The sequence below is a fragment of the Procambarus clarkii genome, chromosome 64 (assembly GCF_040958095.1).
Source record: "Procambarus clarkii isolate CNS0578487 chromosome 64, FALCON_Pclarkii_2.0, whole genome shotgun sequence".
Taxonomy (NCBI): Eukaryota; Metazoa; Arthropoda; class Malacostraca; order Decapoda; family Cambaridae; genus Procambarus; species Procambarus clarkii.
In genome coordinates this window covers 8,207,797-8,234,986 of record NC_091213.1, presented here as the reverse complement: position 1 = coordinate 8,234,986, position 27,190 = coordinate 8,207,797, and the positions used below count along the sequence as shown (strand labels likewise).

General features: G+C 43.9%; 1 protein-coding gene and 1 long non-coding RNA gene across 2 annotated transcripts in view; one reads left to right on the top strand and one right to left on the bottom strand.

Moving 5' to 3' along the window:
• Window positions 1-27,190, bottom strand: part of LOC138354721 (uncharacterized) — a 416,665-nt gene that overhangs the window by 151,739 nt on the left and 237,736 nt on the right. The window lies entirely within an intron of this gene.
• On the top strand, window positions 1,436-26,988 carry LOC138354713 (multifunctional protein CAD-like). The gene is made up of 12 exons (XM_069309150.1): window positions 1,436-2,021; window positions 13,396-13,502; window positions 17,852-17,993; window positions 19,236-19,394; window positions 19,516-19,624; window positions 20,002-20,176; window positions 21,173-21,311; window positions 23,128-23,313; window positions 24,459-24,608; window positions 26,139-26,248; window positions 26,352-26,492; window positions 26,851-26,988. Exons 2-11 carry the CDS (start codon window positions 13,406-13,408, stop codon window positions 26,450-26,452), a joined length of 1,368 nt encoding a protein of 455 aa, XP_069165251.1. The 5' UTR covers window positions 1,436-2,021; window positions 13,396-13,405; the 3' UTR covers window positions 26,453-26,492; window positions 26,851-26,988.

Here is a 27,190-nt window from a genome sequence, read left to right as displayed (position 1 = left end):
GTGGTTTAATCTTCACCTTCGCCAGATATAAACATCATAGTGAGAAAATACAACTTAAGAGTGAGTGATGTTTATAGTGGTGAGACAGGCACTAATTCAGTGATCTACGTTCTTGTCTGATAATTGGGGAACCAAGTTCCTCCGGGAGGAACAAATGGTCATGCACGTTTCTTTTCACCTTATACTCCTGTTCACCTAGCAGTAAATAAGGTCAGGTAATTATCTGGAGAAAGCACTAAGCCATTACGACTGTATAGAAAAGTAGTCGGGAGTTAAGGAAATGTTATAAGTTGCATCCTGAGGGTGGACATGGATACAAGTCTAAGTACAGGTTTCTTATCCCCGATAATGGGAATTATATTTTATATATATAATGTATAAATCAGTATTCAGCCCGTCCTGTCGAGTTGCCACAACGGACTGAAAATGGTGTACTGCAAGAATCGAACCTGATCTATCGACCACACACACAAAACATGAATGTTTGCTACTTACAGTATGTGTACAAATATTATTTATATAAAATCTTCAGACTGCTGCAGTGCGGCTTGTTGAGGATTTGCCTGAGCCATCGGTGTAGCCATAATGCTCGTCAGACCTTAAATGTTTGATAGAGGACAAAATTTGTTAAAGTGTGACAGCTTCTTGAAGGGCAAGGTTTTCACTACCTTTCGTGGTGACGAGTGTCTATAATACTTGAATGGTGGGATACAGATAAAGAGAGGTATCAGTGACAGGTAGAAAGTCATTCTGATAATTTATATACATTGTCAACTTCATGACCAACATGACAAGCCCTTGTAATTACTCTTGTGGTACTTGGCTGGAGACATCACATCAGTGAAGTCATTCATCATTGGGACTAAAGTACTCTCTAATCCACTGGATTACCTTTCCTCGCCTACATCTCCTTGTCCGCCTGACTGCTGCTTCTATTTTGTCTCTCTCTGTCTCTCGGTCTTGGACTGTTATCAACTTTTGTGAGGCAAGATTAGCTGTCCATGAGCCCCTGCTGGAAGTGGCTCTCAAAGGCTCTTCTAGTGGCATGGTTATGCTCTGGCAGGAAGAAACTTAATGACCATTGTTACCATCTGAGGCGAAAGAGTTTCTAGCTCATTAATATATATATACATATATCAGTTATTTGGTACATTTTGAGCAAGGACCAAATAATTAAACACGCTGGGTGTGGACCTGCTATCACCAGCAGCCCGGTCCATCAGGTTCAGAACTAAATGTTACGGTGCGAAGTGGCAGGCATCCATCGTCATTTGCACACAACACGATTAATTCAAGCAGTGTTTGAGCGCTCTCACACCACGTCAAGTACAAAGAGCCAGTAGCCTACACCACTCCCCTGGCCAGACGGTCTCTCCCAGAGGAGACAAAGCCGCAGTCTGGTGCAGGATTGCTCGACTTCGCTCACGGGTGTGTGGGAAGGACACCAAATTCAGGGAAAAACCATGAATGAGGGACCACGTGTGCTCTGCTGCAGAAGTTAGCAGGTTAGCCGTGCCTGTAGAACCACACGGCTCCGCCTCCCGCAGCTCTCACGCCTTCCAGAGATGGATCTCCCGTTTACTTCACAGGCACCGTCTTTATCCAACATTGTCTTGATATTTTAAGAAAGCAGATTTTGCTGCTGCGTGATTTAGGAGTGTAGAAGTGCGTACCTTTCATTGGCAGCCCTTGTGCAGTAACGATCGCGACGGGGCGGGTCGGGCTAGAGAAAACGGAGCCATTGGCGGCGCTGTGTCAGTGTTTCCCGCAAGCTGCGGGAGTATAGACGTGTAGGTCTGTATCCACACCCACCTGCTACACCCACGCCCACGTGTCTACACCTTCACCCACCTCGCCTCTCACACACTCACCAGACGCGCCCCCTCACCAGCCACCCACCGAGGGCCATGAACACCATTCGCCGGTGATCCCTATAGTCTCAGACATGACCTGCCTGTCTCAGGAACCTCCTCTCTGAACCTTTCAACCCCTCCGACATTAACAAGCTTCCACCTTCCAAGGTAAGGAAAATCGATTTTGGTAGGGTTAGATAACAACTATATATATATATATATATATATATATATATATATATATATATATATATATATATATATATATATATATATATATATTTCATATCTTTTATCAACCATGAGCGTTATATGTTTTATTAGTAATTTGTGCAATGATACCTGTATTACGTATTCCAGTAGTGAGCACATCTATATCGATCCCAGATCTAGTATTGACTAGTAAAGCAGAAGTGTGAGTTCAGGAGAAATGAGTTAACTGTAGATATTCTAATTAGCTGTGAAATAATGCATAACTTGAGTCAGTCACGCAAGGCTGGTGACGGCTGGTGGTTCACAAAGGGAATTACAACCAAATTAGTTTTGTTTTGTTTTGCCAATCGATCATTGGTGACGAGAAGAAGCAGAAAGAAAATTAATTAAAGCCCGAAACGCTATGCGTGCTAGTGGCTGTACAAGAATGTAAAATCAACTTCATTTCTATGTTTTCTCTTAACCCCCAATGCACCTCTTGTATATAAATAAATAAAATAAATAAATAAAGAAAATATAGATGTAGGGCATCTGGGTCGAAGCGATGTCAACAAATTATAAGATTACAAATGGATGAAAGGCGTTCTTCAACCTAAAATCCAAATCCAAGTCCTAACATCATGCAAATAACTGTACACTGAAGACAATAACATACAAGCTGATGCGAATAAAAACACTTTAGCTTCAATAGGAAGTATGTCTCCCATGAGCCAGTATAGATAAGTCTCTGCAGTGTCACCTCTCATCTTATTTCTATAAATCGTTTCCACTGGGAGTGAAAGATAACATCCCATAAGACTGTGACGTGACACAGATGACCAGTTGAGAAGGTCTGGGAAAACACATTATAGGAGTAAGGAGTAATGGCAGCCGTACAATGAGGCATCGCAGTGAACAGGAGGTGCCATAATGAACAGAAGCATCACAGAGAACAAGAGGCATCGCAAATATACAAGAGACGTCAAAGGGACCAGGAAGCATCACAATAAACAAGACATTACAGTGACCTGAAGGCATCACGGTGAACCTGAGGCTTAGAGTGAACAACGGCCATAACAGTGAACAGGGGGCATCACAGGGACTAAGGGGCATGGCTGATAGTGAACAGGGGGCGTCACAGCGAACAAGAGGCGTTGCATTACGGAGAACAGGAGACATCAATGTGAACAAGGGGCATTACAGTGAACAGGGGGTACCACAGTGAACAGGGGGGCACCACAGTGAACAGGGGGCACCACAGTGAACAGGGGGGCATCACAGTGAACAGGGGGCACCACAGTGAACAGGGGGCACCACAGTGAACAGGACACTGCAGTGAACAAGGGACACCACAGTGAACAAAAGGCACCACAGTGAACAGGAGGTACCACAGTGAACAAGGGGCACCACAGTGAACAAAAGGCACCACAGTGAACAGGAGGTACCACAGTGAACAAGTGACACCACAGTGAACAGGGGACACCACAGTGAACAAGGGGCACCTCAGTGAACAGAAGGCGTCATGGTGTTCAGGGGATCATCATTCTGAACAAAGGACATCATACTGAACAAATGACATCATAGTGAACAGTGAACAACAAAAGGTTAACATGAGCCGTGACCGCGCACACTGCCAAACGCTGTCACAATAGTTAACTTCAGTTGATATTAATTTCAGTTAATATTTCCGCACCCTATTTCTACTCCCCCCCCTGCCCCCAGCACCCCCCTCTTAAGCCCTGTTATCCATTTGTATACTTTTCATGTCCCTGTTTTGCTATGCCTTTGTTAGTGTAAATTAAGGTTTCTTAACTCTTTTAATAAGGGAGGTTCCGTATTCTTGGATTATACTGTGTACTTGGCAAAGAATATGTACATTCCTTGAACTGTGCTGCATAAACCCACGCAGTTTCAATGGGGCAAGTTATCTTGAGAGGTTATCTTTTTCGGGGCTTAGTGTCCCCGCGGCCCGGTCCTCGACCAGGCCTCCACCCCCCAGGGAGCAGCCGTCTAACTCCCAGGTACCTATTTACTGTTAGGTAACGGGCATCAGGGTAAAAGAAACGTTATACCCATTTGTCTCCGCCGGGGATCGAACTCGGAACCTCAGGACTACGAATCCGAAGCGCTGTCCACCCTGTGGTCCCGGGTTCGATCCCGGGCGCCGGCGAGAAACAATGGGCAGAGTTTCTTTCACCCTATGCCCCTGTTACCTAGCAGTAAAATAGGTACCTGGGTGTTAGTCAGCTGTCACGGGCTGCTTCCTGGGGTTGGAGGCCTGGTCGAGGACCGGGCCGCGGGGACACTAAAGCCTCGAAAGCATCTCAAGATAGCATGACGAAGTGTATTAACCATCCAATTTAAGTGTTATTGTCAACTTTATTAATGTTGCCTTTTCATTACTACATCTACATTATTGATAAGGCGAACAGCATAACAGAGCACTGGGGCACTCCACTTATGATTGCTCTTCACTCTGAATTGTATCCTGACCCTCTTATATTCTGCGCGATAACCATGCCTTAATCCAGTTTTAGAGATCCCCCTCCAATACCACAGTCTAGGTATTTTTTCTCTAGTTCAGTGCATACTTTTTCAGATTACTATAAACAAATAATTAGTTTTGACATTTGTATTTTTTAAATATTTAGGCAAGTGTAGGTGACAGTACCAAAATCAACCGTGGGGGTCAGTATCTGATCATGCCACACTCTTCTCTCTTTAATTCTGGCGATCCCGACCATCTTATATCCATTCCGTACCTCAGACCTCAGCTTTTCCGGGTATGAGAGTCAACTTAGTTCTGGGAGGATTTTTATCCATGTTCGTAGAAATAATACAATAATTAAGCCTCATATATCATTGGATGCATTAGGCAGTGATGTGGTGGAGGCTGACTCCATACACAGTTTCAAATGTAGATATGATAGAGCCCAATAGGCTCAGGAATCTGTACACCAGTTGATTGACAGATGAGAGGCAGGAATAAAGAACCCAAACCCAACCCCCGCAAACACAACTAGGTGAGTATAACTAGGTGAATACTAAAAGAGAAAAACAAGCAAGACATGATCGGTACGTACAAAGTACTCAGGGAATTCACACGGCAGAGAGGACATACTATTTTGCATGGGTGATACGTGAATAAAGGGACACAGTTGGAAACAAAGTTAGCAGCATTAACCAAAGTAATATTAAAAATATATTGTCATTGGTCATCTACAGTGTGAGAGGCTGGACCCAAGAGCCGAAGTCAAATCCTCACAACAAAGCCAGGTGAGTACGCACACGGACTGCAGATGTTCGTGTTGTGCAACCCTGTTATAAGCTCGCCGTTGATTGGTCGATAGTGTATACGGTCAGGCAGTGTTGCCAACTGCGGAGCGTAAGCCGTCTTGCTGCTGGAGGCTACCTGAGGGCTTCCCAGCAACGGGGGAGAGGTGGCACCTGTGCTCTCCGAGACCTGCTGGCAGATTATAGAGCTGATGAGTCGCTAAGGCAAGGGCTGAGACCTCACTCATTGGTTGAGGGCTGCCCACCTAGCATGGTGTCTCAGGGAGAGAGGAGTAGACGGTGTCGGCAACCTAATTAATGTACTCACATAATTGTGCTTACAAGGGGTTGAGCTTTAGTTCTTTAGTCCCGTCTATAAACTGTCAATCAATCAACTGGTGTACAGGTTCCTGTGCCTATTGGGTTCAATCATATCTGTATGTGAAACTGTGTATAGAGTTTCCGGCACCACCTTATTTCTTAGTGAATTCCATTTGTCCACTATTTCTGACAATGGAAAAAGTATTTATAATGTCTCTGTGGCTCATTTGGGTACATGTTCGAGCATCACCCTTGTTAGTCTTTTCTTATCTACCATATAAATTTGAATTTTGTATATGGTAATCATGTCTTCCATGACTATTCTATCTCTCAAGTGATGTGATATTTAATTCCTGTAGCCTTTCCTAGTTACATATAACTTGGTTTCAGGACTAATCTGGCCGAGTACCTTTAAATTTTCAAAACTTCTTGTGTTTGAGATGATATGGACTCCACTTTGGCTTATGTGATATCAAAGGTACTGAATGATTCCTTCAACATATTTCTTAAGGCAGTCCTTAAGTTAGCCAAATTGCCTATAGCGCTAAGGGTATAATTTTGATGTGGACTTCAGGGGCCAGTTCGATGTCTCATCGACAGATCTTTCTCAGTGCCCGATCCTTAAGGCTTTCATCTCTTATTTGGCTACTGCTCCATACACCCAACTTCACTACGTAAGTGTAGGGAGCAGTTTCATCACTTGAATAAAAATATTGTAGCCATTTGATAGTGTTACGGGCTCACCACAGCCTATCCTACATGGAAATTTTAGTTCCGAGAAGCTAAATCTATAACAACAACTTTGATAGTGATGCAGCAACCTGTCCTCTTAAAAAGAACGTCGCTTTTGGCCGTTTGCCCGTATGGCCGAATTTGGACGTAATTTGAAAATGAAAAAAAAATGAAAACAAATTTGGAATTTTTTTTTTCAACAACAGTAAGTTAAGGGTCCTCTGATAGGTTAGGTGGGCAGGAAATTCTTATAAAGTTTCAAAACGTTATGAAAAACGTTAATTTAAAGTGTCTTCTTATAGCCTCTGCGCGTAGGCAGGACGACTCAAACAGAAAACGGAACAGAACGTCACTTTTGTGAGTCGATTTCATTTCAAATTACGTCCAAATTTAGCCATATCGCTCATACGAGCCAAAAGTGACGTTCTTTTTAAGAGGACGGGTTGATCGCAGATGGTGTGGGGGAGGGGGGATATAATTAGTTGCACAGGTGGTGGAGTGTTGTTAGATAATGGAAAACAATCGATTTAGTGGAGCAAACTTTGATGTTGATGATCCAGAGTCAAGACAATGATAAATTAACTAAAGTTAGCAATACTAAACAAGCTAACTTACCTTTAGCTAACGTACCTAACTTAACATCACTTTATCTAACGTTGGTAAGTTTAATGTAACCTAACCAAACTTGATCTGACCTAACATCACGTTACTTAACATAGGTAAATTTAAAGAACTCTGACCTAAATTTAACCTAACTTAAGCTAACCTAACCTAATCTAACTTAACGTTACTTGACCTAGTCCAGCTTAACCTAACCTAACCAAATAAGCTACACAACAAAGACCAGCTTAATATAACTTTGCCTAACCTATCATAACGTTACCTATCATTGACATAAAATATAGCTTAGCCTTACCTGACATACCGTAATTATATATAATTGTATATGGTGTAAGTCAGCTTGAGACAAAGCCTCTGAAATTATGGCCAGCAGGCTGATGGTAAGACCATGCATTGATCTTAACCTTTACCACGCTATCCGTGTTGGCTGTCTCGACACTAAGTCTATTTCTCAGTCTTTTGTTCTCAAGTTTAACTCCTCTGTGTTTGGTTGTCCTCAAGTCTACCTCCCCTTCAGTCTTTGGTTGTCCCTAGAACTACCTTCTTTATTTTTGGTTATGCCCGAGTCTACCTCAGTCTCCGATTGTACCCAATTCTACCTTCCCAGTCTTTAGTTTGCCCCGAAGCCTATTTCCCCAGCCTTTGTTTGTCCCCAAGATCAACCTCCTCAGTCAATGGTTACCTAAAAGTCTGCCTCCTCAGTCTTTAGTTGTTCTCAAGTCTAAATCTATTACTTTTCCTTTAGGAAATTGGCCATGACTTTAGCATTATATAAGCTCAAATTTATTGAACACCTAAACAAATTATGTTAATGCTGTTGTATACTCTTGAACAAAACAAGAAACTATTCACTTAGAAATTAGTTAAGAAACAACGACTGATTTTTTGTATTAAACCAAATCATGCATATCGTGATACTTAACGTATATATAATTTTGTTAAAATAACAAAAATAATTTTGTGTTACAAAAGAAAATGATTATGTTTTAACCCTTAATTCATGTGTTTTGTTAACGGTAAAACATGTATTTACGTTCAAAGGCTGACCTCAGGTAGGACAACATTACTGAACTTATCTATTTTTACTGCGGCAAATTAACAAGCAAAACACATGTTCTTCTATTAGTCGCATGTTTTCCTTCTATTGGTGGCGTTCTTACACGAGTGTTGCGTGAGGCGGCCACTAATCCGGATTCCTGTCATTAGGTTAGGATCTGGCAGTAATCCTCGTGGCGCTTAAGAACATTTGTTAAATCATTTGACTGCGCAAGGAACTATCTGGCATTTATGGGGGGTAGAAATAGCCTAAGCTACTCTATCCCTTTGAGATGTATTTCTTTCTTTTCTCAATAAACATACTTGAACTTGAACTGGCATTTATCACAATACAAATACTAGTGTAATATATTGGTGGTGTTAATTATTGAAATCATTAATATCATTACAATTGCTACTAAACAAGAAACACTTAGTGGGCCAACCAGAGGCTTTGGCCCCCGCGTAGGAATATCCATGAGATAAAAAAATAAAAAACTAGTTTAGCATTGATGGGACTAACGATAGTAGTAGTTATAATGGTACAAGTGGTGAAAGTACTAGTAGTTGAAGAACTATTGGTGGTATTAGTAATGATGAAACAATCAGTATCATCACAGCTATTACGACCCCTAGTAATTGTAGCGATGGAACTAAAGGTAGTAATAGCCATATTGATACTAGTTGTGGTAGTGATGGTACTATCAGTGGTAGCCGTAGCATCAATACTAGTGTTTATCTATCAGTGACTAGGAGGGTTGTTGTTGTTGTTGTTTTAGATTTAGCTACTCAGAACGAAGTGTCCATGTAGCACGGGCTATGGTGAGCCCGTAAGTCTACGGGGGAGTAAGACCTTTATATATTATCCTCCTAGCCGTCTACACCCGGTGCGCTCATTACCTCACTTGATATTAACATTTTCATCATATTTTTTATGAAAGTTGTAGATGGAATTGAGTTTAGGAGCCTCTTCCTTCAATGCTTCATTTGCCGCCCACCCGTACAGGGTTCGAGAACTTCCTTACAATGAGCCTGACGGCTGAGTGGACAGCGCTCGGGTTTCGTAGTCCTAAGGTTCTGGGTTCGATCCCCAAGCCCCTGTTCACCTAGCAGTAAATAGGTACCTGGGAGTTAGACAGCTGCAACGGGCTACTTCCTAGGGATGTGTAAAAAGAAAAGGAGGCCTGGTCGAGGACCGGGCCTCGGGGATGCTAAGCCCCGAAATCATCTCAAGATAACCTTAAGATACATCTCTACGACACAACTGTTTGTCCAGCTTCCACTAATGACCCCATTGTCCTACTTACGTGTAATTTAAATATGCTTCCGTTGTCCACATTGTCTATTCCCTTTGGGATTTTGTATGTAGTGATCATATCCCCGATATTCTCGCGGAAGTGAGGGCGAGTTGCCTCAACCTGGCCTCATAGCTAGTAGATGCAAATCTCTGAAATTTCTCATGTTTCTTTTTTGTGCCTCACAATGTGTGGGTTCCATGATGGTGCTGTAAACTTCTGTAATAATTAATTCATTGTGTTGGGGGACAGGCAGACAGAGTGTATTCATACACGTTAGGCTTATATTGAGGTCCCCGCCTCTCCCAGGATGCAACCCCACAACAAGCAGACAAACCCCTGGGTACCTACTTACTGCTAGGTGAACAGGGGCATTAGGTGATAGGAAATGCGCCCAACCATTTCTGTCCCGCCCGGGATTCTATTTCACATACGAGAGTTCAGTCGCACAGGATATTGGTGTCGCCAGGTTGTTTGTCTTTAGCAATGAAGAAGTCACACCTTTACAGATTTAATGGTCAGAGGTTGAGTAAGGGTCAGGTCGTGTGAAATGACCTTGCTTTCTGATTAGCTGCTAATTGCAGATGGTGGTGCCTCTTCAAACAAGCCGCTGTTTAGGCGTGGTAGGTAGATAACCTGAGGCTATCTTCTTGGTAGGAGCTTAGCTCCCGGTTCCCCTATAAATACCCATGGAACAGTCGCACCTCCACAGATCTCCAGTATCAGCTCTTGATACTGGTAATGGCTCAAAGGAGCCACCACTTACGGGCTATTCATGCCCGTGCCACCTTTTGGGTGGCTTAATCTTCATCAATCTGCATTTGGACGATTGAGCAGGACAGCAATAGAGAGATCGCTTGTCGAGAGGCCCCCAGCAACAAAAACCAGGCCTATCCCAGGCCAGGTGGGGACCCTGTCAGCCGTGGCGCCCCCCCCCCCCACACCTCTCTATCAAACTAACTCTCAGAGAACAAATCCACAAGGGCCTTGATGAGGATTCGAACTTACGCACGGGATGATCACGGCCCTTGTGGATTTGTTCATTTGATGCATCACGGTATTGTGATTTCTGTGTGTACATTATTAATATATCCTTGAACTTGACCTCACCTGAGTGTGCATAGCAACATCAAGCGACCTGGTAACAAAAGAGGACGTTGTAATTAGTGATTAAAGCGAGGATGCGGAAGCTTGTTTATGAACCCAGCTGGTCGGTGTGTTGATACTCTAGGACGGGTAGTGCACAGACGACTGATAAGCGAGACGGGCAAGAGGACGGGCAAAGCCGGGGTAACTTGACTGACCAAGTGAGGCCAACATTGGAGGCGATGAGTCACAATAACGTGGCTAAAGTATGTTGACCAGACCACACACTAGAAGGTGAAGGGACGACGACGTTTCGGTCCGTCCTGGACCATTCTCAAGTCGATTGTGAATGGACCAGTCGGTCACAATCGACTTGAGAATGGTCCAGGACGGACCGAAACGTCGTCGTCCCTTCACCTTCTACTGTGTGGTCTGGTGAACGAAGCCAACATTGCTTTTGTGCTTTCACAACAATATTCCGCGTTACGGGTCGCTTATTCACTTGAGTTTGAGATCTACCGGCCGCAGCTGTTCTTCCCAAGGGCGGTATAGCTCCCGTCTCACCCTACACACACACACACTACAGGGCCGGTGGCTGTATGGACAGCACGCTTGATACGTAGTCATGTGGACCGGGGTTCGATTCTCGGGGCCGGGAGAAACAAATGGGCAGTTTTTTTCACCCTGATGTCCCTGTTACCTAGTAGTAAATAGGTACCTGACAGTTAGATAGCTGTTACGGGCTGCTTCCTGGTGTGTGTGGGTGTGTGGAAAAAAAATAGTAGTTAATAACAGTTGGTTGATTGACAGTTGAGAGGCGGGCCGAAAGAGCAGAGCTCAATCCCCGCAAGCACAACTATGTGAATACACACACACACACACACACACACGCACGCGGAGACTGTAACATCATCCATAGCCGCCACACCCTTCACAACCTCTACAGCCCTCACATACTCAACAGCAGTATGGGAGGACAGCAGTTTAGTTTAGTTCATTTATTATGCACCCCATACCCATCTTGTGGGCGGTAGTGGAAAGGGTTACAGAGGCACATAATGGGCTCAGGGACTGAACCCCACAATTCATTTAGCTAAGCAAATTACAATCTTAATGAGCTAGTTACAAAATTCAATATAAGTCGTCACATTAACAATGGGTTCGAGATCGACCACAAGTACAGTGGTCGATAATTTCTAAATTAAGCAACTGACATATGTGGAGAGCTAGTGTCACAATTGATATGTTTGTCCTGCACACCGCCCCACATCCAGTGGGCAGCGTTGGATAGGTTACAATCACTTAGTAACTACCTACAGTTAGTAAACTGGGGATATTTGGCTAAAATTTCTGGTAGCAGGTCATTTTGAATGAAATATTTACACATCGTTGGAACATTGGTTATAGAATTGTCTCTGAATTCACGTATCTTTTCGCACTCCATCACATAGTGACGGAGGGTGTGCGAATAATTTTGTTGACACAGTTTACATTTGGTCAGGTCTACATCAGCAGATAATGAGAATTCCCAGATACTTGTAACCGAGTCTAACCCGAGCAGTAGTAACATCTAGAAGTCTGCTGATTTTATTGGATGAACCATAGATGTGTGACTCCTCTTGCAAGATATTTTATGATGATAGATGGAATTACTGGTGTCAATTTCACTTTGCCTCAGATCTACAAGATTTTGTTGAAGTTCTTGGTGTACTATTGCTCTCAGATTACCTATTAACAACCCAAAGTTACACTCAACGGCTCCTTTAAAGGCAGATTCTTTGGCTAACTTATCAGCTCTACCTTGCATTCGGAGGCCAACATAAGATGGAGACCACATGAAATGGACTCTATTACCATCATTAATAATTTTGTGGTATTTGTGTCTAGCTTCGGACACGAGCATGTTACAGTTATGTCTTAAAGAGTTGAGAGCAATTAAGGGTGCAGGCAGAGAAGATAGCGGCCAGGTGGAGGGCAGCGGCCAGCGGAAAGGGCAGCGGGAAAGGAGGATAGCAGGTAGGAAGGACAGCGGCCAGGGAGGACATTAGGGACAGACGGCTGCGCCAAAACCAAAAGGAACAAAAACATGTTTGTGTCTCACATCTCAAGAGCAAGATTGGCGGACATTAGCACTAAATCCGCCAGTGACTTATGGTCAATATTTCTAGGAGGAAGTGGGAGAGGTGAGAGTGTGACTATACTGCCACTCTTCACTCTCACTGGTCAGCCAAATTCTGTTACGTCCCGCCCGACCTTGACCGTCGGTATGGCGCTGCCCGGCAACAGTCACCTCCCATGATGCCATTGGATTTGATTTGTTTTTGTTTTAAAAGCCTAGTTTGTTTTGTAATTTTTTTTATAGAAATAATATATGTAGGCTACATCGCTCGCTGTATTTATTGATATGATTCTATGACATTATTTTATGTAATGAAGGAAATTTTCAGCTCCCTCCCACCACCTCTTAATTGTTTACATCATATAATTGCTAATTATTCCACGACTTTGCTACAAGTTCATATAAATTGTGTTTGTGAGGGTAACATTTGTTTGTGAACAATTCTGAATAATGTGAAAGATGTTAGCAAAGCGAGGGGAGGAGATAATTAGTATAATGACCTATACACTTCAAGTGGTGGTTATCCTACTGGTGGTCACGTGGTTGGGCTGCCTAACCACCCCCCCCTATCCCTCTAGGACCTGTCCACCCCCGTCTACCCTCCCCTCTAGGTAGGACCGCATATTCCACCACCCCACCCTAACCTTTGCCCCCCTCCCCTGTCCCCGAGAGCTCCCCCCAGACCTCTGTCCCTCCTGCACTGTAAACAGTCACCTGTCTCCTGCCCTGGGAACACCTCACCCCAACGGGCGCTTGATCATAGTCGCTCCTAAACCATCAACACCTCACTCCTACTCCACGATACATGACGGGGGATATGTGTCTCAGTTTGGACAAGTAACTGTGTGTGTGCGTTCATCTCGTGCAGGTGTGTAGTGATGGCGGGAGGACAGGCGGCCAGCCTGGTGCTGCAGGATGGCACCAGCTTCCAGGGACGAGTGTTTGGTGCGCCCGTCTCCTTCTCCGGCGAAGTTGGTGAGTGTTGCGCCTGGAGTGGCTTGAGTTGCCACTGTCACCCTGGACCAGGGTGAAGGGTTGTCACTGTGGCCCAGAGTGAAGGCGGTTGTCATTGTGGCCAAGGGTAGAATGGATTGCCATTGTGGCCAAGGGTAGAATGGATTGCCATTGTGGCCAGGGGCGGAATGGATTGTCATTGTGGCCAGGGCGGGAGAGGGATTGCCACTATGGCCCAGATGGGAGGGGAAGTGGCCACTGTCCCAGGGGAGGAAGGGGTTTCCACCAGCCCAGGTGGGAGGGGGGTAAGGTGTTACAACTGTAGTGTAGTGACACGTATGTAAGTGGGTAATTATTTAGGATTACTTGTGCATAGGCGATATGCATTCTTCGTTATTATTGTTAAATGCACTAATTATAATTTTTAGCATTAATTCTCTAACCTTGTTTACTCTATTTACATGTTACTATGTTCGGGTGCATGTGGCCATTACTTACGTAGAATAGGTATATAAGTATAGGTATTAAGTATACACTTAACACACCATAGGCTGCAACTCGCGGTTGCAAATTACTAGCAACTGGAGTTGCAACGATTCCATACAACTTCCTGTTGCAAATATTTGATTATTCATATTTACAATTAATAGTTGTATCGCCTATGGTGTTTTGTTTCACCTGGCTCACTGCCGCCACGATTGTTGAAAGATGTTTCGTAAGTGGCTTCGTGTATATATATAATATAATATAATATAATGAGAGAGATGGATGGATGCTTGATGAATCCTGAGTCATGTTGACCTGTGTTTTCTTTAAGTAGATCGAGGTTCTTGGGCCACCGGCTATTGTCGCCTAGCCGCACGCGCCTCTCCCTATGCACGCGGCCCTTCCCCACACGCGTGCCCTGCCCCATACACGCGCTATCTCCCACCCTCGGCCCTCTCCCATACATGCCTCCATGCACGCGCCGGCCCCATACACTCTTCCTCGCCCCCCTCCCATAACGTGCGCTCTCCCCAATAAGCGCACCCCCACAATCCCTGTGGGGGGGGGGGGGGGGCTTGCTTACCCCTCCACCGCCCCAAGGAACACCCTCGCCTTGCTCTACCCACACGCGCTCCCCTGATACTCGCCCTCACTGTCCCCCACACTCGCCCTCACTGTCCCCCACACTCGCCCTCACTCCTCCACACTGGCCCTCACTCCTCCACACTGGCCCTCACTCCTCCACACTGGCCCTCACTCCTCCACACTCGCCCTCACTCCTCCACACTCGCCCTCACTCCTCCACACTCGCCCTCACTCCTCCACACTCGCCCTCACTCCTCCACACTGGCCCTCACTCCTCCACACAGGCCCTCACTCCTCCACACTGGCCCTCACTCCTCCACACTGGCCCTCACTCCTCCACACTGGCCCTCACTCCTCCACACTGGCCCTCACTCCTCCACACTGGCCCTCACTCCTCCACACTGGCCCTCACTCCTCCACACTGGCCCTCACTCCTCCACACTGGCCCTCACTCCTCCACACTGGCCCTCACTCCTCCACACTGGCCCTCACTCCTCCACACTGGCCCTCACTCCTCCACACTCGCCCTCACTCCTCCACACTCGCCCACACTCGCCCTCACTCGCCCACACTCGCCCTCACTCCTCCTCACTCGCCCTCACTCCTCCACACTCGCCCTCACTCCTCCACACTCGCCCTCACTCCTCCACACTCGCCCTCACTCCTCCACACTCGCCCTCACTCCTCCTCACTCGTCCTCACTCCCCCAAAACTCGTCCTCACTCTCCCAAAACTCGTCCTCACTCCCCCAAAACTCATCCTCACTCCCCCAAAACTCGTCCTCACTCCCCCAAAACTCATCCTCACTCCCCAAAACTCGCCCTCACTCCCCCAAAACTCGCCCTCACTCCCCCAAAACTCGTCCTCACTCCCCCAAAACTCGTCCTCACTCCCCCAAAACTCGTCCTCACTCCCCCAAAACTCGTCCTCACTCCCCCAAAACTCATCCTCACTCCCCCAAAACTCGTCCTCACTCCCCCAAAACTCGCCCTCACTCCCCCAAAACTCGTCCTCACTTCCCCAAAACTCGTCCTCACTCCCCAAAACTCGTCCTCACTCCCCCAAAACTCGTCCTCACTCCCCCAAAACTCGTCCTCACTCCCCAAAACTCGTCCTCACTCCCCCAAAACTCGTCCTCACTCCCCCAAAACTCGTCCTCACTCCCCCAAAACTCGCCCTCGCTCCCCAAAACTCGCCCTCGCTCCCCCAAAACTCGCCCCCTCCCCCAAAACTCGCCCTCGCTCCCCCAAAACTCGCCCCCCTCCCCCAAAACTCGCCCTCGCTCCCCCAAAACTCGTCCTCGCTCCCCCAAAACTCGTCCTCGCTCCCCCAAAACTCGTCCTCGCTCCCCCAAAACTCGTCCTCGCTCCCCCAAAACTCGCCCTCACTCCCCCAAAACTCGCCCTCACTCCCCCAAAACTCGCCCTCACTCCCCAAAACTCGCCCTCACTCCCCCAAAACTCGCCCTCACTCCCCCAAAACTCGTCCTCACTCCCCCAAAACTCGTCCTCACTCCCCCAAAACTCGTCCTCACTCCCCCAAAACTCGTCCTCACTCCCCCAAAACTCGCCCTCACTCCCCCAAAACTCGCCCTCACTCCCCCAAAACTCGTCCTCACTCCCCCAAAACTCGCCCTCACTCCCCCCTCACTCCCCCCTCACTCGCCCCTCACTCCCCCTCACTCGCCCCTCACTCCCCCCTCACTCCCCCCTCACTCCCCCCTCACTCCCCCCTCACTCCCCCCTCACTCCCCCCTCACTCCCCCCTCACTCCCCCCTCACTCGCCCCTCACTCGCCCCTCACTCCCCCCTCACTCCCCCCTCACTCCCCCCTCACTCGCCCCTCACTCGCCCCTCACTCGCCCCTCACTCGCCCCTCACTCGCCCCTCACTCGCCCCTCACTCGCCCCTCACTCGCCCCTCACTCGCCCCTCACTCTGCCCTCACCCTGCCCTCACCCCGCCCTCACCCTGCCCTCACCGTGCCCTCACCCTGCCCTCACCCTGCCCTCACTCTGCCCTCACTCTGCCCTCACTCTGCCCTCACTCCGCCCTCACTCCGCCCTCACTCCGCCCTCACTCTCCCCTCACTCCCCCTCACTCCCCCTCACTCCCCCCACGCTCCCCCCTCACTCCCCCCTCACTCGCCCTTCACTCGCCCCTCACTCGCCCCTCACTCGCCCCTCACTCGCCCCTCACTCGCCCTTCACTCGCCCCTCACTCGCCCCTCACTCGCCCCTCACTCGCCCCTCACTCGCCCCTCACTCGCCCCTCACTCTGCCCTCACCCTGCCCTCACCCCGCCCTCACCCTGCCCTCACCGTGCCCTCACCCTGCCCTCACCCTGCCCTCACTCTGCCCTCACTCTGCCCTCACTCTGCCCTCACTCCGCCCTCACTCCGCCCTCACTCCGCCCTCACTCCCCCCTCACTCCCCCCCTCACTCCCCCCCTCACTCCCCCCCCTCACTCCCCCCCTCACTCCCCCCTCACTCCCCCCTCACTCCCCCTCTCACTCCCCCCTCACTCCCCCTCTCACTCCCCCTCTCACTCCCCCCCTCACTCCCCCCCCTCACTCCCCCCCTCACTCCCCCCCTCACTCCCCCCCCTCACTCCCCCCCTCACTCCCCCCCTCACTCCACCCACACTCGCCCTCACTCCCCCCACACTCGCCCTCACTCCCCCCACACTTGCCCTCACTCTCCCCACACTCCCCCCACACTCCCACAGTTCCATACTGTATTTGGCTCTTAACACAAAACTCTCATTGTTTGGGTCTCACTTTTTATTGTGTTCTATATTTTGCTTGTGTATCTCATTCACATGCCCCATATTGTTGAATCTTTTGGAGGTATTCCACTGTGACATTATTAACCCTGGACCCTCATGTGTTTTCCATAGATAAGATTCTCATGTATCATTGTAAGTCAAATCGTAAAGTTTATTCCAGGCTACCTCTGGTTTCACAGGATCCTTGTTTATCTTTGGAGGTTTCTTCCCAAATGCTGAGCACTTTTCTTATCTATCAGCCACTGGAGCACTGCTCATTGAAGCTCACTGTAGCCAACTCCAGAGTTTCAATTAATTTAATCCCATGTTACAATTTGATGAGGTGGTGGTGGGCATACTGGATCCAGAAAATATATGGGGACATGAGGCTGAAAAAATGGTTTATATTACAGTATATAATGGTAATGTTAATACTAATAAGTTTTAAGATATACAGTACCGGCCTTTTACCTTTAATTACATGACCATAGATTTAAATTGACAATACAGGAACGCTACAAAAATCTTGGTGCAGTATTTCAGACTGGTATGGTGGGCTACCCTGAGGCTTTGACAGATCCATCGTACTGCGGCCAGGTGCTGGTGTTGACTTATCCGCTTGTGGGCAATTATGGCGTTGCAGATACTACCCAGCTTGATCAATATGGTCTCATCAAGTAGGTCCATATTCTCTCTCTTTAAATTCTTTTTATGTATCTCTTATTTTAGTACTTAAATCATTTGCCTTAGTACATGTTTTGCTTCATCAGATATTCCTACATTTGTACATTCATGCAAAGCTACTAACACACAGTGTTTTTGGGCAAGTCCTTAATCTAACATATCAGGTAAGATGAAAAGGTACATTGTAGCAAGGTTTTATATCAACACAACTACAATATAAATTGACAGAGGTGATTACACTGGCAAAGCTATGTGTCTTAAGTACACGTACTGTACTAACATTGGGGAAGTGGGTAGTACAAGATACTGTGTGAGTGGATTTAAAGCACAAGGTTGGGAACTATGAGGATGAAATTAGGTACAGTACTTTTGTTGAGTGATGATGAGCTTGAGGTAATTTGCAGTGGTTGATCCCAGATAGGGATAGATTAGCGTGTATTATAATGAGAGGAGAGCAGAGTGGGGGAACGTAATATCTGATTTTAGAAAGTATATCGACTGTTTTTTAAACATTTTTTTGGCTGTGTTGTATGTGGGTGCTGAAGTTAAGTCTCTGGTCTATGTATAGATCAAGGAACTTTCCCTCATTTTTATTGCTGATGTTAACCTTGTCTATCTGAAGTTGAATTTGATTTGATGATTTACTGCCAAATAAAATGTAGTAAGTCTTTTCTGTGTTTAGTGTAAGTTAGTTGGTTGATATCCATGAGTGGACTTTTTTCAATTCATTATTGACAATATTATTTAGTGTGTTGGGGTTGGAGTCAGAATAGATGAAGGTACTGTAGTATCGTCAGCAAATAGTATAGGTTTAAGAATGTTAGAATCATTTGGCAAATCATTGATGTATATAAGAAATAGGGGAGGTCCTAAGATGCTGCCCTGTGGCACTCCTGCTGTTAATTGTAGAGTGGGGGAGGTTATGTTATTGATGGCTACATATTGGTGTCTGTCACCGAGATAAGAACGAATACAATTTAGAGCAAGGCCTTGGATACCGTAGTAGTGAAGTTTAAGTAAGGGATAGTTATGATTTACAGTAGTAAAGGTATTTCTCAGGTCAATGAAGTGGCCAATTGGGAACTCATTTTTGTCACGTGCTGTGAAGATTATATTATTGATTATTGACTAATAATGGCATCATTGATACTCTTTTGGGAACGGAAGTGAGATCTGTGAAAATTACTAATAGTTATGTGAACATGAACAAGAATTAAACAATTAAATCTTTACAGGTGGATGGAGAGCAACAGGGTGTGGGCAGGTGGTCTGGTGGTGGGGGAGGTGTGTGATCAGCCCTCCCACTGGGCCTCCATCAAGACTCTAAATGAATGGCTACTAGCAGAGGGCGTCCCAGGAATACAAGGCATTGATACTCGCAGTCTTACGAAAAAGTATTGGAGCCTTAATAATCTTACTGTGAAAGTGTCTTGATTGAATTTTTTGTGGTTAATTATTACAATTTTATATTTTGGATTTAAATTGTTTACCTAATACTGTGTTCCTTATTGACAGGATCCGTGAGCATGGGTCAATGTTGGGGAAGATTGTGGTTGAGGGAGGAGAAGACCCTCCTCTGACAGACCCTAACACCCTTAACCTTGTAAACACTGTCTCTATCAAGGTTAGTTAATAACTAGTCTTGTCATAATATTTAATGGATTTGTTCACTTGGGTTTGAAACACTGAACTATGTGTGAGTTGTTTACCATATGTGCTTGTTGAATATATGCATACAATTAATGGACTCATTGTGGCAACTTGCAATTTTTTAGATGAGTTGAGTCTAGACAATATATGGTTTACTTGTATATTATTTAAAGATCAGATTTGCTGGTGTGCATTATCAAATTAACAAAATTATAATTGAATGAAGTGACTGAAAATTGAATTAATATCAGAATTTTAGAAGGATCTTCATTTTAGGTAATGTATAGATAAGTTTTTAATGTGTACATTCGGACAAGGAATGTTGTAAATGACTTATTTGTTCCTGTCTAGGAACCCCGAGTTTATAACCCAGAAGGCGACGTCCGTATCATGGCGGTGGATTGTGGCTTGAAGTATAATCAGCTGCGATGCCTAGTCAAGCGCAAGGCTCGTGTCACTGTTGTACCGTGGGATCACCCGCTCGACCCAACTCAGTACGATGGACTGTTCCTCAGCAATGGACCAGGTGAGCAGTGGGGAGGTTCCTCAGTAGTGGACCAGGTGAGCAGTGGGGAGGTTCCTCAGTAGTGGACCAGGTGAACAGTGGGGGATGATGCTCAAGTTAGATGGTTTATGTGTTTTCTGCTTCACTTTAGTTCACACAATGTGTGCTATAACTATTTATTGATACATAAGTGGCAAAAACAGTAAATGAGTATAGGTACTCTATATAGGCCTATAGTGTAATATATTTACATATAGCATAAAACTGTGCTCCTGGCACAGCTCAAAGGAAGTATCGTACGACCCAATCCTTTGCTGCTATTCTGCCGTCATCCAAAAATAAATTAAAACACCAGCAGGAAATGCTAAATTGTAATTTGATGATAATTGTACTTGTGCATGATAACCTCATCACATGGTATGCAATCATAAATATTAGCAGAATGCTTTCATGGATCGAGGTTTTCATGAGTCAAGGTCTAAACCAAGAAGAATGTTTACTTTAATATATCTTTTAATATATTAGGGGTTCGATTACTAGGCCATGCCCCTCTTGGTTTCTCTGTTGTTGTTGACACCCTATGCTCTTCACTACTAACTATATATCACATCAAGCATATTTGATTATGGGGCATCAAGTCCTCTTTGAGGGTAGGAAAACAAATTGGCAGGCATTTGATATACTGTATAAGGTCTAGCTAAGTAGAAGTAATGCACCTATTTATGATATACTTTAAATACTTTAGATTTTGTAGATAATACAGTATTGTATTTTTAATTGTAAATATTTAAATAAAAATAAATAAAAGATATTACAATGGTTTATTTGACCATTGTACAATGGTCAAATAAACCATTGTATAATGGTTTATACAGTGGTTTAAAACAATGACTCCATATACAATACTATGCACAGTATTAGAGCACAGTATTGTATATTCTTGCAAAGCTTCATACCGGTATTTGTTTCAAAAGTTGTACATTTATTCCGTAAATAATGGTAATATTTGTACTCTAGGTGACCCACAGATGTGTAGTACGACCGTGGAACATCTCCGGTTGGTCATGGCATCGAGCACAACAAAACCCATATTTGGTATTTGTCTCGGACACCAGTTGTTATCTGTGGCTGCGGGCTGCTCTACCTACAAGATGAAGTAAGAAATAACTTCAATTTGATGTCATCAGCTGTGCTTCATATCTTGTCTTTCCTTCAGTATACATTAAATTATCTGCTAAACTTGAGGACAGTCTGAAGAAATTATTCAGTAATATTAACTTAACCTTTCTAATAACACATTATGTGAGGATGCAATTTGATGTGCTTGTAGAGGTGTATACTGATACTGATACTATTGAGACTGATACTAACACTTAATATTTATTTTAAGATATTAAGACTTAAGATAAAATACTTCTCAAGATCTCAAGGTTTGTAAAAAGTGACAATAAATTATACATTTTTTATAATTTTAATAATAATCATAATACAATGGTTCTTGCAGAATCCAATAAATTAAACTGTTAAATAATTCTCAAACAAAATTTTTGACGTGTTGCAAATTTGTTCTAAAAAAAATGTTCATTCATTTTATGTTTAAGTTATTTGTTGGGTTATACTGTAACTATAAATTTTGTATCTAAATGTTCACAAATAACATTTTACTCTAGAGAATAGATGCAAAAATAAAAGTGCATTTATTGTACACAACAAGGATGCTAATACAAATGATTATGAATAACAATAGGATGTGTTTTAGCATCATCAGAATATTTACTGTCCGAGAGATGACACATTTTAGTGTCATCTGAATGCAAAAGTGTTATATAACACCTTAGCAGGGAGTCCTCTTCTAGTTTTTTAAAATTAAAAAAAAATCACTGAAGATCATTGGACAGTCTAAAATTGCTTTAAAATGGATCATCAGTCCCCATTTTGGTCCTGGCCCAAAAAAAGAACTGAATTTCCTGGTTATGGTAGGAGCCGGTCGGCCGAGAGGACAGCACGCGGGACTGTGATCCTGTGGTCCTGGGTTCGATCCCAGGCGCCGGCGAGAAACAATGGGCAGAGCTTCTTTCACCCTATGCCCCTGTTACCTAGCAGTAAAATAGGTACCTGGGTGTTAGTCAGCTGTCACGAGCTGCTTCCTGGGGGTGGAGGCCTGGTCGAGGACCGGGCTGCGGGGACACTAAAAACGCCCCGAAATCATCTCAAGATAACCTCAAGATGGTCATCATAATGGGACCGAGTTCTATGAATTTGGTCTTTTTGGAACTCGATACTTCCCTGCTTTGCAAATTACGTCCCTAAAATAATACTGATGTAACGTTGCATTGTTATGTCAGTTGAGGTGACAATCAATACAAATAGTAGTCAAAAAAGTAAAATGCCAGTTTATATTGTATATATTTGGACAAATGTAGTTTACTGAAGCTTGCAGGTGAAGCCTGGCGAGCAACGGTGTGATGATGACTAGTCGGTCAGTTGAGTGTTATGATGCACTCTGATGAATGTCAATGGTGTTTGAAGATCTGCTGTATCTCTTAGTGTCTGTCACTAAACACTATTGCAGTTACACTCAGACAGATGCTGCTCTGCTGCTGGCAGCTTATATTACAAGTGTCTTCACTTTGCCAAACTGACCAAGTGCCTGGTGATGACTACGCTTAGGAAGAGATATTATTTGTAATAAGCTCTTATAGGATTAGTGTAGCACTCGCTTGTAATGTTAAATTCTCAGGGAAAAGTTAAGTGGAATTAAGAGGCACATGTAGTTATCAGCATTGCAACTAATGAGAATTTGGAGCAATTACCTTTAATATAACTGCTACACTGACAAGACTGCATCTACAGTATATATATTAAGATAAAATAATATTAAGAAATGATGTATACATATATGATAATGAAATGTATGTTCTGCAGAGCCCCCAACTATATACACAGTAGTTGATTAAGTTTCTTTTGTACAGATATGGCAATCGTGGGCACAACCAACCATGCATGCATGAAGGGTCGAGGAGGTGTTTCATTACGTCTCAGAACCATGGGTATGCTGTCGATGCAGCATCAATTCCACATGATTGGGCTCCACTCTTCATTAATAAGAATGACAACTCAAATGAGGGCATTGTCCATCGTACTCTTCCATTCTTCAGGTAAAACCAATGCTATATTAAATGATAGTGTTTAATTTAATAAATATTAACCATTGCATTACAGTGTTTACACTTTTTGTTTATTTATTTTTATTTATATACAAGAGTTCTTACATTCTTGTAAAGCCACTAGCACACACACACAACGTTTCGGACAGGTCCTTAATCCTAATTTTTCCCTGGAATACGACCCGCCAAATCTTTTAGCAACCAGGTACCCATTCACTGCTGGGTGAACAGAGGCTACAGTTAAGGATTGGCACCCAGTCAATCCTCCTCAGCCTGGATTGTATTAAGTAGCAGGCAAAAGCTGTATCCTCTTCTAACAGCTGAGTGGACAGCACTTCAGATTCGTAGTCCTGAGGTTCTGGGTTCGATCCCCGGTGGAGGTGGAAACAAAATGGGCAGAGTTTCTTTCGCCCCGATGCGCCTGTTACCTTGCAGTAAATAGGTACTTGGGAGTTAGACAGCTGCTACGGGCTACTTCCTGGGGGTGTGTTAACAAAAAGGAGGCCTGGTCGAGGACTGGGCCGCGGGGACGCTAAGCCCCGAAATCATCTCAAGATAACCTCAAGATAGATACTCTATTTTTCTGTCCTGTACGATGACAACATCAGTTATGAATGGTAACATAGTTTTGCCTTAGAAAAAAAAGTCTGGCCATAATTTGTTTGGTACTGTATTACATTATGCAGATTGTAAGTTGTACTGGTAAATATTTTCTACCAAATTTTGAAATGGACAAGAAGTTGGTTTACATGGGTTGAGTGGACATAGGTAATAAAGCCCATTATGTACTAAGAAAGGCAACAGCTAACAGCTACAGAGGACTAAAGTTCATGTTAGGTATGTTGCCTATGTGAGCTGATTCGACAAGATGGGGTGTATGCAGAGTAGAAGAAGGAAAGATTATTTTGGAAGAATAACAATCTAAAGGATGATTTAGAGTCCCTAACATGACAGAACAGAGCATTGTTCATGTCTGCAGATTTAATACTACTTTTGTGTTTTTTAAGTTTGTCATTAGGAGTACATCACTAAATTTTAATACATGGTGAGTACTACAAATAAAGAAATCTAAAATGTGAATGTTTTATATAAAACGTTAATTAGCTTAATGACTAAGAATTGGTAATCTTCCCTAGTGTGCAGTTTCATCCAGAAACACCTGCTGGTCCTGAGGATTTGGAGTCTTTATTTGACATATTCCTGGACCAGGCACGGCAGTCAAGTCGAGGGATTACACGTGAAAATTGGGACCTGCCATCTGTGATCACCAATCACCTCACTTACAAGTAAGTCTTGTGAACAGTTTCCAGTGTTGGATACACAAAGTTATTTTGGGTATTCATGCATTTGTATTGCTGTGAATGAAATTATAAACAAATATATCGTTTGGTCATCATCATTATTGCTGTTCATAAAAACGTTTATCAAGTCCCATTTTTTTTAAATTCAGATATGGGTGTCCCAGTAATTTATAATTTTAACCATTACAGAAAGGATAGGGGGAAGAGGAGGGTGGGAGAGGGTGGAGAAGGATAGAGAAAAGAGGGGAAGGGAGGGAGAGGGAGAGAGAAAAGAGGGGAAGAGAGGGAGAGGGAGACGGAAGAGGGATGATGGGGAGAGATCCTGGGTACTATCATGGGCACCGCTTAGTACTCCTTCCACTAATTAATTTATTAGCAAGGTCTTGAAATTATCAGACCAGGTCATAGCCCATAACAATGCCTATAAGCTGAGAGAATTGGTGAGGATCTGGGAAGTACTGGTTTGAAAACGGATGCAAATAATGTAGCAAGTTTTAAAAATAGGCTTGATAGATACATGGGGAGTTTGCGCAGTTAAATATATATAAAATAATTTGATTTAGGGAAAAGTACGTACATACAAAATGAGTTACAAGCAGAATGTTGAATTTCTAGATAAAGCAAGTACTGTATGTACTATGAGTAAATTCACTGCAGCAGTATGCACAGTGTTTCGAGCAAGGTGAATGCAAGATAAACATAAGTTAGTTATTTTGACTGAATATTTTGGGTTTCTGTCGGGCTGAAGAGCACAGGGAAACTGTCAGGAAAAAAATTGAGGTGAACAGAGTTGAGGAATAATGTTGATAGATAGTTGCGACACCTGGTGGTAGTTTCGGGTAGCAGTCTGTGTATAAGCAGGTGCTTGTATGTAGATGAATAAACCATTTTAAGGTCAGTGTGGGCTGCAATAAAAAATTCAGTGTTTACCTTGCATCAACATGGCCTGGTGGGGGGGGGGGCTTTTTTAAATATTCCAGGAAGAGATTACAATAGGTTTATTGCCCAAAATAAAAGATGTAAGCTGTGTAGATGGTCCTGGGAACTTAATCCAACGTTCTTTAGATGAAAAGAGAACTAAAGGGGGATATAATCACTACATACAAAATACTGTACTGAAGTGTAGAGATAAGGTAAATTAGAACTGTTTTTTTCAAGTAGATGAAAATTGGACAAAAAGACATGAACAGACACTGGTTTTAGAAATGAGCAAAAAGAGATGTACAAAACACTTGTATGCAATGTTTGGTCAACATATGGAATTTAATGAAAGTAAGTCACCTCCATCCATAGATTCAAGAAAACGTATGACAGAAATACGTACAAAATGGGTAACCATCAGGCTAGATTATGTTGCAGAAATAGTGTTTAGTCTCTAGTCTATATATACCAAGTCGGATGATTGCAGAAGGGTATTTAGATAGACCAATATAGGCTTATTGTAGGATTAACTATGAATATCTCGTCATATCTTCTTGAATACACATTAATTAGTTTGTTTTATGATTTCTACAGACCGTTTGCTGATGTGCCTCAGGCAGACATTGGCCGACTGCCTAACAAAGTTCTCATTTTGGGCTCCGGTGGACTTTCTATTGGTCAAGCTGGAGAGTTTGATTACTCTGGTAAGTTTAGTTCTGTATACAGTTCAGTACGACTATGTTTTATTTATGAAGAATTGGTATACAGATTTAGATGGAGGTAAAAACTGGTCTGTCTCTGTTATAGGTTCGCAAGCAATCAAGGCAATGAAAGAAGAGGGGGTGGAATCGGTCCTCATGAATCCTAAACATAGCAACAGTTCAAACAAGCAAAGGCCTTGCAGATAAAGTGTATTTTCTTCCTATTACTGCATCTTACGTTGAACAGGTTGGTAATTTTTGCTTTTCTAACAAATTAGTGATGCCTGTGTGTGATGGTAGAATGTTCGGATATTGGGGCCCGGTGAGGTAGTTTCCTGGTTCATGTTCCGAGATGCACTGGCTTGGGGATACAGTACCCAACTGTAGTACCCAACTATACCTAATTGGGGATACTAGCTGCATTTTAAGTATTTATAGTTAAGTTTAGTGATAGTTCCATTCTTTATGTAGTTTTACTGGGCAAGATAAAAATATAACTTATTATAATCTAAAGCTTTTCATATCAAATTTAATAGATATATTTAATTATTATATTTTTACTTAAAACTAATAAAGTTCCAGTACTAAAAAACATCTCTTCTTAGGTAATCAAATCCGAGCGTCCCGACGGTGTCCTCCTTACATTCGGAGGACAAACTGCCCTAAACTGTGGTGTGGAGCTAGAACGGGCAGGTGTGTGGGCCAAGTATGGAGTTCGAGTTCTTGGTACTCCGATAGCATCCATTGTGCAGAGTGAAGATAGGAAGATGTTTGCCGAGGTGGTGGCCTCTGTAGGTGATAGAGTTGCCCCTTCAGCTGCTGTGTACTCTGTGGAAGAGGTATGAAAAGTCTTTGCTGCATATTTTGCAGTAAAAAAATATGAATAGAAAAATTTAATTGTACAGTTTTGCTAGTCAACTGATATTTAATAATCTTGATCAGATA

Coding starts and splice junctions, on each gene's coding strand:
- LOC138354713 (XM_069309150.1), top strand. CDS start 13,406: ATGGCGGGAGGACAGGCGGCCAGCCTGGTGCTGCAGGATGGCACCAGC. Junction 20,177..21,172: donor GTTCCTCAGCAATGGACCAG/GTGAGCAGTGGG, acceptor TTTGTACTCTAG/GTGACCCACAGATGTGTAGT. Junction 26,249..26,351: donor TGGAGAGTTTGATTACTCTG/GTAAGTTTAGTT, acceptor TCTCTGTTATAG/GTTCGCAAGCAATCAAGGCA.